This window comes from Anarrhichthys ocellatus, unplaced genomic scaffold, assembly GCF_004355925.1.
Source record: "Anarrhichthys ocellatus isolate YVR2014 unplaced genomic scaffold, GSC_Weel_1.0 scaffold84, whole genome shotgun sequence".
NCBI lineage: Eukaryota > Metazoa > Chordata > Actinopteri > Perciformes > Anarhichadidae > Anarrhichthys > Anarrhichthys ocellatus.
Genome location: NW_022280114.1, coordinates 1,725 through 15,182, shown reverse-complemented (window position 1 = coordinate 15,182; position 13,458 = coordinate 1,725). Strand labels below are relative to the sequence as shown.

Here is a 13,458-nt window from a genome sequence, read left to right as displayed (position 1 = left end):
CAGGGAGAGACTGGAGAATTGCTGAGGCATAAACTCAGCTTCTAAAGCTGAACCGTGTGTCTGAAAGCTGCTGAGGACAGATTGCCTGCGGAACACACTGGTCTGTCTCTCTCGCTCTAGTTCAGGAGAACCCATTATGGACCTGGAATGGGGCTGTAAGGTTTCATTGTGGGAGCTTTGGAACACTGAGCGTTCTAGTTTGAACGTCCCATAAAGACACAAGATTAAAAGCCCCACTAGTGGCCTCTGGAGGCCCAAAATACAAAGATTGGATTGAACAAACAACTTATTTCTGATGTTAGATCTGACCAGAGGTGAGACTGACATGTTTAGTTTGTCCTGAAGTTGTACAAGCTGGAGGAAAGACCATTGAGTCATTACAATCAACAGGTGTTATCCCTATTTAGGGAACGGAGGTGTTTTGGGCAAATTTGACATTTTGGTCCGAGGGTGGGACAAGATGAAATGAATTAATGTTCATGCTGGTACAGTAGTACAGATCTGGGAGCAGGTCTTGAGGTTATCTTTGTCAAATGGACAGAACAGACACAGTTGGTTGCAGTTGAGCCTTATTTTAGAGGGGTTAACTAAAGGGTCTACCCTGTGGTGAGGAGCCATTAGTAAGCAAAACAAGAACCCCTCAGTGACCTCCATCCATTTCATTTTTAAGACAATAGCTAATGCTGCATTCAGTGCCACATTTAGCAGCTGAAGAGCCCACGCTGCGCTACCTCTCAGTAGGGCTCTTGTGGCCATATTTATCTCTTCCTTCTGCCTCAACAGGAAGTGAACTCTGCTAAACTCACATGGCTTCACTTGAAATCTGAACAAATACCACAGGCAAGGAACAGAGAGTCTACATTAGATAAATCCACAACAACGACATGAGTTATACCAACAATTCTAAAAAATAAAATACATACGGTGGAGTAAAAAATACAATATTTGCCTCTGAATCGTGAAGTAAAAGTAAAAAAAGTGGTCTCAGTGCAATACTTGAGTAAATACCCTTTTCACGTGACATTCCACCACCAGAGATATCACACCTTATAAACCAGGGTGTTTCTGTCCTGAGGACACACACTGCTGCTTTCATTCCAGCCTTCATTTCACTTCATTGCACAGATGGCTGGAGGAAAAACCAGCAGCCGTCTTCGTCCTGACAACCAGCTCTGAGCTGTGAAAACTTCAGTCAACAGTTTAATCTTGCAATCATAATCTTTGTTTGCATTCAATTTGCACGATGTTATCTACAAACCAACACACACACAGTCACAGACACGTTCACGAACCAGTTTATTTCCACTGAACATTTGTTTTTTGTCAAGACTGATTGAATGTGTATCTGAAGCTTTGGAGAAGCTGTGTGTGTGTGTGCGTGTGTGTGTGTGTGTGTGTGTGTGTGTGTGTGTGTGTGTGTGCGCGCTGAATTGAGCAGCAGTGGAGTAGGAGGACAAGTGTGGAACAAAGTGTGTGTTGAGCATGTTGATAACAAATCAGGTTCAGATTGTGAAGTTCTCAGGCTGTTCAGACCATATCTGCCAAAGGATGCCATGATGATCACTCATACACACACACTCATAAGATGAAGGCCTGTTTATCTGTCCTATCTCACTGGATCACACTGGACTAGTGTTACCTGGGTCTCCTCTGGTAATTTGTCATAATAGTTGAGGTTGACTTTGATCTTTATTCTGTGGGAATCTGCCATGTGTGTAACTTGTGACGTAAAAATTCCACCGCATTTCGCCAAACAACGGTCAAGTGATGATATTAATCGCGTGCAGATCTGCATCTCTGTGATGTTCCTTTTTTGTTGTTGTTGCTATAACTCGGAGACGAGCGGCTGAAGAGATCTGACACGAGATGAAGAAATGCATCTCGTTTGACGTCGCCTCCTCTGAGAATGAGGAAATCTTTATCAGCACTCGACAATCTCTCCTCCTAAAAACAAACAAAAGCAAGCAGTATGTCGGCGTGTGTGTTGTCACACGTGACGTCAGAGGTGTTTCTTCATCAGCGTGTTTGGGCAACAGTTTGTAATTCAAAGTAAGGCATTGAATGCAGGATGTTTACTTGTAGTGTAGTATTTTCACGGTGCGGTTATAGTACTTTTACTGAAGAAAAGGATCTGAATACTTCTGCGACGCTATCGCCTTGACAAAATGAATCCACAGACAGACAGACATATAAACACCTGGTGAAGCCCTCTGAAATGCCTCTGTGGTAGTTCTGCTACAGCAGGCGTTTCCATGACCACCGTTGGCCCCGGTGACTCCCACGTCACACGGTGACACCAGCTGGTAACAACGTTCTGTTATGACCTGAGATCAGCCTCTCTTTAGCCTGAAGACGTCGCTCTGTCTGCCTGCTCCCCAGTGACTGGCCAGCTAATCTGTCAATCACCTGAGCACACGCAGGTCACAATCTCCTCAATGGTCTGACATATACCGGGTCAGCACTACTGGTGTGTGTGTGCGTGTGCGTGTGTGTGCGTGTGTGTGTGTGTGTGTGTGTGTGTGTGTGTCTGGCCTTCAGCCACAATCTGATTTGTGAGCTCTGAGTCAGTCGCTCGCTGGTCACAGACAGAGAACCAGAAAACATGTGCACCGCTGTGGGAGTGTGTTTGTACTTCTTGAGTGCTTTAAATTCACTTTAGTATTGATCTGTTGTGTCCGAATTGACATTTTGTGCTGCTCAAAAAGCTTCTCTGAAATGTCTTGTTTGGACTCGGTGGTGCACGTTTCCTCTCATTCTTTCAACACAACAATAAAGAAACAAATAAACATTTAGAAAAACTCAGCAGTCACAATATTCTCACACAGCAACACAAAGCAAATGTATAATGAAAACATAACATGCATCGTAATAACACACGAGAGCTGTTTCAGTGTCACACACACACACACTCCTTAACATAAGCTCACAGCCTGTAATTGTAGCGAGGACACAGGATGTAATTACACGTGTGTGTGTGTGTACATAATTATCACTTTTCACTTGTAGAGGTGTGTGTGTGGGTGTGTATACAGTATATGTAGGGAATGTGTGTGTATGTAAATTTGCAGGTTTAGACGTGTTTTTTTACGTGTGTAAGTGTTTTTATGTCTGTTTTTAGGATTTGGAAGTGTCGATTTTTACAAACTAAGAACATGTACTTGGACACAGCCAGTCATAGCTAGTGTACTGTAAGTGTGTGTGTGTGTGTGTGTGTGTGTGTTCGTTCACAAGTGCCAGAGTCACAGAGCGGGTCGCTGTTTGCCTCGCTCATAGTGAGCGTCACCATGGCAACGGCACTAGCAGCGCAGTGTGAAGTGGAGGAAGAGCTTTGCGGTGCTCAGCGTGACAGAGAGACGCGGAGAGACTGGTTCCACATGAACGACTGGGCGATGATGTCACTTATTTCAGTCGCTGTTTACTAAAAACTCAACTAGAGTTTACCTTTTGATTATGTTTTTTAACCCACTGATTACATTAGATACACATGCATACTGTTACACACAGCAGTATCTGTGTGTAACAGTATGCATGTGTATCTAATGTAATCAGTAATTATCAGTCCAGGGTCACAAGAGTTAAGGATCAGAGAGAGAGAGAGAGAGAGAGAGAGAGAGAGAGAGAGAGAGAGAGGTGTGTCCTACTGAGCATGCTCTTTGTACTAACTTCCTGCTCTCCTCCTCCTGACAGAAAAGACCGGCATTCAACAAAAGCAGAGAGGAAGACGAGCGGAGGAGCAGCTCTGAACACAGCTGGGAGAATTCAATCCACACTGAGGAATAATCACAGTGTTCAGACTGAACTCTGCCCTGTGGATGTTTCTCTTTCTCTTCTTCTTTTTCACCCTCATTCACTGGAACGGACATTAATCTTTTTGAGAATCACCTCGACGTCTGCCTGGGAGATGACAGACTTGCCGCTTTCTCTTCTTCGTGAACGTTTTGACAGAGTTTGAGTGAAACTCCGGGAGCAGACGGGGATTCTTTTCTTTCTTTTTTTCCCCTCTGTACTTTGAACAATCTCTTTCATTTTCTGTTTTGTACGTCGTCGTCATCTCACTCTTGTCTTTTCCTGATATCGTTTGGTTTCTCATAACAGGAAGAGAAGGAGGTGACTGACTAAAGTTCTAGTTTGGCTTTCACCAGGGGACAAGTCCTCCCGTGTGTGTGTGTGTGTGTGTGTGTTTTTGTGTTGGAGCGTCCCTCTGCGATACATTACCGTGTCTCAGGGAGACAATAACCGGCCCTGTGTGTCTCTTCTGGGAAAATGGGATCAGAAAAGGACTCAGAGTCGCCTCACTCCTCTGTGAGCGGCGTCCCCAACCCTAAGTGCCGCGCGGCGGGCAAACGCCAGGGCCGCATCTCCTTTCACAGCCTCTTCAACAGCAAGCGGGGCTCTCGTGGCGCCAGGGGCCCAAAGGGAGGAGCCGCCACCCCTTTATCCCATCACCACCAGCTTCATCACACGCAACAACAGCTCCTCCCTACTGCCTTGAACTCGGCCTCTGCCGCGCCCACGACGACGACCACCACTGCAGCCACCGCGACCACCAGGGACGCCTCCAACTGCACCCTGTCAAAGCCGCTCTCCTCCAGCGAGCCATCCCTGGTTGGAGCCCCATCCTCTGAGGAGGCCGACCTCTTGGAGTGCCCCCTGTGCCTGGTGCGCAAGCCCTCCGAGCAGCTCCCCGAGCTGCTGGGATGCAGCCACCGCTCCTGCCTCTGCTGCCTGCGGCAGTACCTCCGCATCGAGATCACGGAGAGCCGAGTCCAGCTCAGCTGCCCCGAATGTGCCGAGAGACTGTCCCCGCGGCAGGTGGCGGACATCTTGGATGACGCGGCCCTGCTGGACAAGTATGAGGAGTTCCTGCTGCGGAGGTGCCTCGCCTCCGACCCAGACTGCCGATGGTGCCCGGCGCCCGACTGCGGGTAAGACACTGTCCACGATGTCCCAACTGCTGTCCTCTTCATCCTCTTCATCTGTTCTCATTTTCAGGAATCTTTCTGTTTCTATGATATTGTCAAGTGTATTTAATCTGTTGTCCAGCAGCAAACAGCTGCCAGGCTACGTGTTTATGACTCTTTATGAATAACCCTTATTACCAGCCCCGACAGCTGTTTCACCGTGTGAGTCTGTGTGTGTGTCATCATGGCAAAATGTGATCCTGGAGACACCTGCTGTAGCAGAACTAGCACAAAGGAGGTTCTGAGTAATTTGCTAGATGTTTATACGTCTGTGGACAGGTTATGTCATCGTGTTAGCATCGCAGCCGTGCAAGATTCAGTCACCAAACTTAACCAACGTAAAGGAGTTAGATGGATGGATGTGGTCCGAGCAAGGGGGGTAGGAAATGGAACTTCGTGCCCCTGGCTGGATTTGAACCTCGCGGCTAGCGTCATCCTATCGCAAGATGCAAGTGTTCATTGTACGGCTGCAACTTATATTTGTGCGATGAATCATTCGGTAGTCTGTTAGTCGGTGTTTTTAAAAAAGCCCCATCATGAAACGATCAGATATCACCAAACGTTAAAATCCCAAAAAACAGGAAAGCAGAGCGACTGGTTGATATTTTAAAAGTTTCATAGATTACCAAAATGATTGCCAAACAATCACCTGTCAGCCGACCAATAGATGAATCAACGTATTGTTTCAGCACCAGCACAGTGGACTGTGTGAGCACAATGAGGACATTCTGACTAGTCCTCATAGGGGGGGAAAAGGACAATTTAAGTGTTGAAGCTCATTTGTTTCCATCTTCCTGTTTTTCTTTGACATCATCAAGTCATCTGATCAGAGATTCAGCTTCAGAACACTGAAGGGAAATCACCTTGTGTGGTGAATAAAAACAAATCATTGTCAGAACAGAAACTAAACTAGTGTGAGTAAGACAAAAAGTGAAAGCCGTAGCGAAGCCGGAAGCCTTTCTTTATCTGTTTGATGAGTAGCAGGAAGCTGTTTTATATCTGAGAACGTGTCATTTAGTTGTAGTCTGGACAAATATTCAGATGTACATGTCACAGCCTTATCTGGTTCTTGGATGAAGAAGTCATCGGCTGTTAGCTCACATTAGTGCTTGTTTGGCAGCATTGCTAATGAGAGGACTGCTGTTATATATCATCATTCTCGCCTCCACTTGTCTATTAAACCCTTTCTCTCACTCCCTCTTCCTCTTTCTCCCTAGTCCTCTCCCTCTGATGCATCAAACCGCTCGCTCACTCGCTGTCCGCTTATTTCCTCATTCTTTCCACTGTAATTGCCCCGATTTCAGATGAACCGTATTGCTTTAGAGTCCAGATAAGGAACCAGCTTGGCCTGCTCTGTTAGAGAGAGAGAGAGAGACGGGCGGAGGAAGTTGAAACTGTAACTGGGTTAGAGGGCCTTGTGGCCGGAGGAGTGCAGAGTGAGATGGGTCTGGAAGTTGAGCAGCTCTCGTTAGGTTTCTGGAACAAATTGGAGGCGTTTGTTTCATCATAGAAAGCAAGAGTGATTCACTGTGTGTGTGTGTGTGTGTGTGTGTGTGTGTGTGTGGGTCGGAGGAGTGCAGATATTCGATGGTGTTTTTCTTTCTGTGGTGTTGTACAGTGATACTGGTGGCAGGGGAAGGCCAAAGCGTCTGTGTGGTGTATCTCTGCATAAATCTGTCTATTTGTGCCTTTGTGTCTGTGCATTTCTGTTTGTTTCGGTGTCTCCATGACGCCACGCCCCCGACATAAAGGGTGAGAGGTTTTCTAATATATTCAATGGTCTGTATGCTGTGTAAATGTGTCTGCTCTACGGGGAGGTACGAGAAGAAACGTCATTGAAATCAAAACGGGTAGTTAAGTCATGTTTAAATTGGTAAGGGTTCATCTTCTGGGGAGTACGAAAGACTTTTCAAAGAAGAAATAACAAAACTTTTTCATTTACATGGAAAAACTTGAATTCCAACACAATAAAGTGCAGCGGAAATGAGTACGAGTAATGTACCTTGGACCTGTACCTTCATAGTGATTGACAAGCCCTCGGGGCTCCAGGTACTTGTTGTATTACCAGACAGGATGGACGGCGGCTAGCTGGTTAGCATGCTCATTGAGTAGATATCTCTGCTGCACAATACATAGACGTCTTTGACATGAAGTCCACACTGTAACCTCTTCAGACTTGTTGTAAACTAACATTCTGTCCAGACCTGACGCATTGCAGCTTTAAAGAGGCTCTTTGGCTCAGCCCTTGCACAGGCTGCTGTCATACTTTTGTGTCTGATTTTACAGCTCATGAATTGTGTGAGATAAACTCTGAGGCTCCGTCCCTGAGACCGAGAGCCGAGGGAGACATTCTAGCCATACCTCATGGAAAAAATGTTTCGGGTTGGGTTTCTAAAGGTCAAAGATAAGCAGACGGGGGTTGGATGTTAGTCAGTACGTGATAAGTCAACAAAAACCAAAGTGTGTGTTTGCATTGGAAGAGAGGTCGACCGCTGGGCTGAACCACATATTAACCATCCTGTCTGACGCCAGCAGTGACTCACCAGCTCACTAAATCAGACAAGTTGATGAAGTACAAATTATTATTCGCCACAAACAGCCCCGGCTGGAGACAGAGAAACAGCTCTATGCAAACACACACACACACACAGCTTCAGACTTGCTTCCACAGAAACAGTGAAATAGGTGTGAATATATTCAGTATAACTGTGAATGGAGTCTTTACCGCACAGAACAAAATTGTGTTTGTGTGTGTGTGTGTGTGTGTGTGTTTTGTTGCATATTGTCCCACTTGTAGGAAAGGTATGTACTGTAAATGTGACCTGGTTTTTGGATGTTTTCTCTTTTGAAAGATATCCAGTAGACAATGAGGGTGACTGACGAGTGAAAGATGAACACAGGCTGAGTTTAGATCCAGCGGGAACACCTTCTGGACCAAATACACAAAGCTAGCAACTAGCTGGTGAACATAGTGGAGCACTTAAAGAGACAAATGTTTCCCCCAGGAGACGGAGAGCTCAAAGCAGAGTGACTATTACGATTCATCAGGTGGACAAACGTCACGGCAAATGAATGCTAATGTTGCTCCGTATGCTTTAGGGCGGGGCTACCTTGTGATTGACAGGTCACTACCACGGCGTCTGTGAGTTGTCTGTGTTTTCATCATAGAACGTTAACCCTTTCACAGTGTGTTTTCACTTCATGTAACATTTTTTTGTTGACGGTCAAAATGCCGAAGTCGAGGCTTTAAAACTATAGTCCATGAAGCGATGGGGGACGTGGCTATGTCCACTTCATATACGACAGAAACCTCATTAAACATCAGATAAACTAAGTGATACTGCAACGAGAAGCCTCGTCTGGGTCCTCAACCAAAACAGTGACACATCACACGAAACAAACACACACACGGGTCCTCTGTCTTTTGATTTCAGTGCTTTCTGCAAAAAGAAGAAGAAGTAAAATGATCTACTTAAACTCTGGTAAATCTCTGTGACTTCTCATCTGAACCACTTTAACACGTCTGGCCCGCCCGCCTCATCCGGCCTTTACGGTCTCGGCCCGCGTGATTGAGAACAAAGAGCGCCGTCTCCTCTCTGGCTGTCAGTTGCCTTGGCAACTATCGGTGCGGCATATAGAGGGAGCGTTGCCAGGGGTAACGGGAGTCGGGACTTAATTAGACGGATCGATACGTACTCGCCCTGGACTCGCCGTACATGTGCCTGCGTGACATTGCTCTGGATTTGGTGCCATGTAATGTGTTGTCCGTGTTTCTGTGTGCGTCAGGCACCCTGGTGTTAAACACAGCCTGCTGTTAGTGTGTTGTAACGTTGCATTTACGAGCTCAGCAGGATTCCCAGGTGGCCCCCGCTGGAGAGGAACACTGACAGGACGTTTCCTCTCAACACGCAGCACGTCAGCACTCGTGAACCTCCCCTGGATCTGTCTCGTTGTATTTACATCTTGGCTTTAGCCTCCTCTTGTTTTTATCTTATCTCTTATCTCTCTGCGTTTGTCTCTTCTCCCGTCCTGGAAATGTCAGGGCAGAATTGCTCTCGTCGCAGCATCAAAATCCACCAATCGTGAGGCAGCTGTGATGTGGGATGCTCTCCCAGGGAAAAGCTGCCGTGGCAACCTGTTCTTTGTATCGCAACACGTCCAGAGTTAGCCAGATGAGGAGCACTCTTAAATGCTCTATCGCTTTATGTTTGTTCTCTAGTTGTTCTTCAGCCAGCTGCACGTAGGCTGTGGGGGTCTGTCCGCTATCGGACGGATTGCCATGATCCAGACATTCATGATCACCGCGGGATGAATTGTCATCTTTAGTGCAGCTTTTCTCTCTTTTTAATCACTGTGTAGATTTTAAGGACAAAAGTACATCCATTTAAATCCTGTGGCACCCCACAGTAAATACAGAAGACAGTCACAATATGAACGTTGTAACTTGGAAGTTGGAGTTTGGTTCATTCGGTCGGGATAAATACATATACATAGAGAGTTGCACAACAATTATCCAATGCACTGTATCACAGCATTTTTAGCTACTGCTAATTTGCAATACCTGGGGGGCTAATGAAAGTTTTACATTGTTTTTATTCAAAAATGTACTGTAGTATTTTTGAAGGTATCATAAAGCAGCACTTTTTTAACTTTTAGGTGAAGTTATTTGAATTTAATTTAATTTTGAGCATGTTTAGCTGGCAAGAATGTCGGAGAATCCCCCCAAAAGATGAGATGTTATGTCACCGCACACATTCATTTAAATCTATTGATATACGAGACATCACTATGAAGCTTAGTGGTAGCAAATCATCTGATGTCAAAATCAGAGAAGAGATGGGGAGTTTTGTTTCGGATCACTTTTCTTCCTCTGACCAAGAGAGAAATGGTTCAGAAATGTGCTTTCTCGTGAGGAGCTTGCTCAGTACTCGTTTGACACTCTGCTGTTCAAACTTCAACAAGAACATTGATGTTGCAACAAAAAAAAAAAGCATCTGTTATCTCTGTGGTTTGTGTTTCCCTTCGTAGAATCAAAAGTCTGTTCAGTCATTTAAGCGTTGAGGCCTTTGAAGCCTGCTGAGAACAGGGTGCACAGTTTGTTTCATCACTACAGACGCTTTGAGGCAGACGCAGGGTGAAGCGTCTCTCTGCAGGAATGCCAGCTCTCCTCTCGTCTTGTCCCGAGAAAACGAACTCTTGTCTCCTCCGATACGCGTTGGTTTATTTCCCGCAGCCTGTCACGCCGTCTGAAGAGCTGCTAATGAGCGACATGTTGGGCCCGGCGTGTTGGAAGCATGCCAGAACAATTATAAGTTGGCCGTGTTGGAACTAACGTGCATAAAACTGCCATCGTCTTTGTTTTATCCGGGAAGCAAAAAGGCAGAAAAATGTGTAGCTTTTGTTTTCACTCCTCCAGCATGTTTTCTCCCACTTAGCTTGGTGACAATATTTGATGACTGGCCTCCTTTGTGATTCCTTCAGTGATTGATAGCCAGTAACTCAGTCTCTCTCTCTGTCTCTCTCCCTCTCTGTCTGTCTCTCTCTCTATCTGTCTGTCTCTCTGTCTGTCTCTCTCCCTCTCTCTCTGTCTCTCTCCCTCTCTGTCTGTCTCTCTCTCTATCTGTCTGTCTCTCTGTCTCTCTCTCCCTCTCTGTCTGTCTGTCTCTCCATCTGTCTGTCTGTCTGTCTGTCTGTGTCTCTCTCTCTCTCTCTCTCTCTCTCTCTCTCTCTCTCTCTCTCTCTCAGCCTTTTTTGTCCGTACTGTTATAAAACGTCACCCTTTTTTGCTGTATGTACCATTATTTGCTCAGACGTGTACTCACCTCACCTCAGTACACAACTGAAGAATGGGTCATCTGCTATAGTTGAATTGAGTATATACAGTATATTCTTCATGAAGTTTTTACCTCCACACAGAAAGCTATAGCTTAGTTGTGGGTCTGTCTGTTTGATTGTACCAGGATATTTAAAAAACAAAACATAAGAAATATCAAAGAAGTTTGGTGGAAAGTTCGACCACAGGCTGAGGAACAAGTGGTTTGTTCAGGGGATTTCTGAATGTTACAAAGCTGTTTCTCATGATTCATAGCACTCTATATCTGTATTGTCACGTTTTGTCCTCCCCTTCATAACGTGGTCCATTGATGCAGGTTAACACAGAGCATCGATGACCTGCTGGTTGGACTGTTTCAACGTCTCTAAACGCAACCTTCAGTAAGTCCGTCACAGCTGGATTTACTGCTCCGCTGCGGCTCCTCTCTCAGTATCGAACCTCGTGAAATCCAGATAGTTTGACCTCATCTCGTCTCGTTCCCCTCCTCTCACTATTGTTACTAAGTGATTACTCCATTGATCAAATCTTCCCTCTCTCCCCTCGAGCCTGCAGAGAGCTCTCAGGCTCTGTGATGTTCCCATTAGGGGCCGTATTGGAGATCTTCATCTCTTTGAAGCTGTTGGTTGACTTGACGGCTGCATTTCTAAAGTTACATTTCAGTTGTGTAATACCTTGCTAAACTTGGTGGCTTTGGTTTGAATTAGAGCCGTGATCGGACCACGGGTGCAATAGAATTTATAATAATACAAAAATATGAATAAATGCATGAGAAGCTAAAGTCAAAGAAGTAAAGAAGATGGGATTGTGATAATGTCATGCAGTGTATAAAAAGGGTAGAATTGAATGGTTTTAAGCTTCGATGTTACCAAGGGACAGAAACACACAGTATATGATATCATCAGCATAAAGTGGAAATATCTCCAAAAGTATTAGTGTAATGAAATTCTGTAAAGTTAGTCACGCAGCCTAGAGAATGATTCCTACTGACTTTGGTGAAGTGTGATGTGAAATGTTGCTGTTATGAATGCAGGTGTGATCTTATACGTTTGAGCTGTGAGTGGCTGCCTTTTATTTTAGATATGGATGTGTGACAGATGTGCAGACTCCAACATATAGAGCTGATGACTTCTGTTGATTCACAATGGGACTTATACTGTAGGATTTTCATTAATGGCCTCATAAAACCTTCTTTAGTTTCCACATTCTTGAAACGCAGCTCTCTCTTTGTCCGTCTCTTCCTCTCAGATTTGCCGTCATCGCCTCGGGCTGTGCCAGCTGTCCCCGGTTGGTGTGTCGCAGAGAGGGATGCGGTGCCGAGTTCTGCTACCACTGCAAGCAGGCCTGGCATCCCAACCAGACCTGCGACTCAGCCCGCCAACAGAGGGCCCAGTCCCTGCACACCCACAGCAACCACTCCCCCAGCTACACACAGGAGCAAGGACCAGGTGAGTACGCACCCCCCCAGCCTCACTCACACACAAACACACACACTTTGTGCTTCTGTCTGACATAAACAGACAGATAGGATCTCCCTCCTCCAGCATTTCCGACCCAAAAATATTCTTCACACCTCTGAGAACTGTCTGCCTCTCTGTCTGTCAGTCCCTATGAAGCGTCAGCGCGCTGAGTCAAACTCGTCTTGCGTCTGTCCCGCCGACTCCCCGGCGTGCCCACCGCGAGCGGCGTTCAACCGAGCACGAGACGCTATTTATACCACCACAGCTTCTCCTCCTGGTAGTTTGCCGACTGCAGCGCCCTCTCCCCATCAGACAGCATTTACAACATGTGTCTAAACTTAGTCCGATTTTCAAAACGTAAAACATTTTAGTCCTCGTCCACCTCGGCAGTTCAACCACGCAGTAGCACTTTGGTAGAGTCGAGCACATTTGTTCCTGTTTTTTTTTTACTGTATTTGAGCGATGTTCCAAATGAACATTTAAAGATAAGCTTCTGAATAACTCGCTGGTGAAACTTTGAAACTTCTCTGTTGAGTTTTAGAACATCATCAGTGACGTGGGAGGACATTTTAAATCTATTGGTCTAGTGTAGACCAATAGATTTTGAATACTGTATGGTGTCTACTACAAATGGTGTCCATTAAATACAGTTAATGGACACCATTTGAGACGGTTCTGTACTTTTACACATTAACGGAAATGTTCTTTAAACGCCGAAGGTAAAAAACTGATTTTAATCAATGAGCTTTAGAGTTGCTGTTTCCACACATTATGCTAAGCTAAGCTAATCTAGCCTCCCGTTTACAGCACAGACATGAGAGCGGTGTCGGATCTTTTAACTCTCTGCAACCGAGCAAAAACAATGTGTTTACAAAGTGTCGAGGTAGCCCTTTAATTCACTTGTTGTGGTGATAATAGATACTAACGTCCGTGCTTGTGCGTGCAAACATCCTTACATGTGAGTGCGTATGCGCGTCTTTAATTCCATTTTGATTAAAAATCTATTAATTAAACCCCCCCAGCTGTCCTCAGTCAGTCCTCTGGCTCTGTCTTCCCCTTAATTCACCACTTCCAGTCTGCCTCGCTCTGCCAAGTATTCAGAAGAACTGACCACAATCCAGACGAGCAAAACTGACTCATAAGACAATCCAGGCCGCTCCCTGTCTGTCTCTCTGTCTGTCTCTCTCTCTATCTGTCTGTCTCTCTG

At 45.6% G+C, this 13,458-nt stretch overlaps 1 protein-coding gene across 2 annotated transcripts in view; it reads left to right on the top strand.

Moving 5' to 3' along the window:
- rnf19b (ring finger protein 19B) overlaps positions 1–13,458 on the top strand; it is a 25,629-nt gene that overhangs the window by 10,462 nt on the left and 1,709 nt on the right. For both annotated transcript variants that reach the window (XM_031874739.1, XM_031874738.1), the window contains exons 2-3: positions 3,688–4,925; positions 12,040–12,239. In XM_031874739.1, the coding sequence (XP_031730599.1) occupies positions 4,264–4,925; positions 12,040–12,239 (862 nt within the window). In that variant the 5' untranslated portion in view covers positions 3,688–4,263. The remainder of the gene's footprint in view (positions 1–3,687; positions 4,926–12,039; positions 12,240–13,458) is intronic.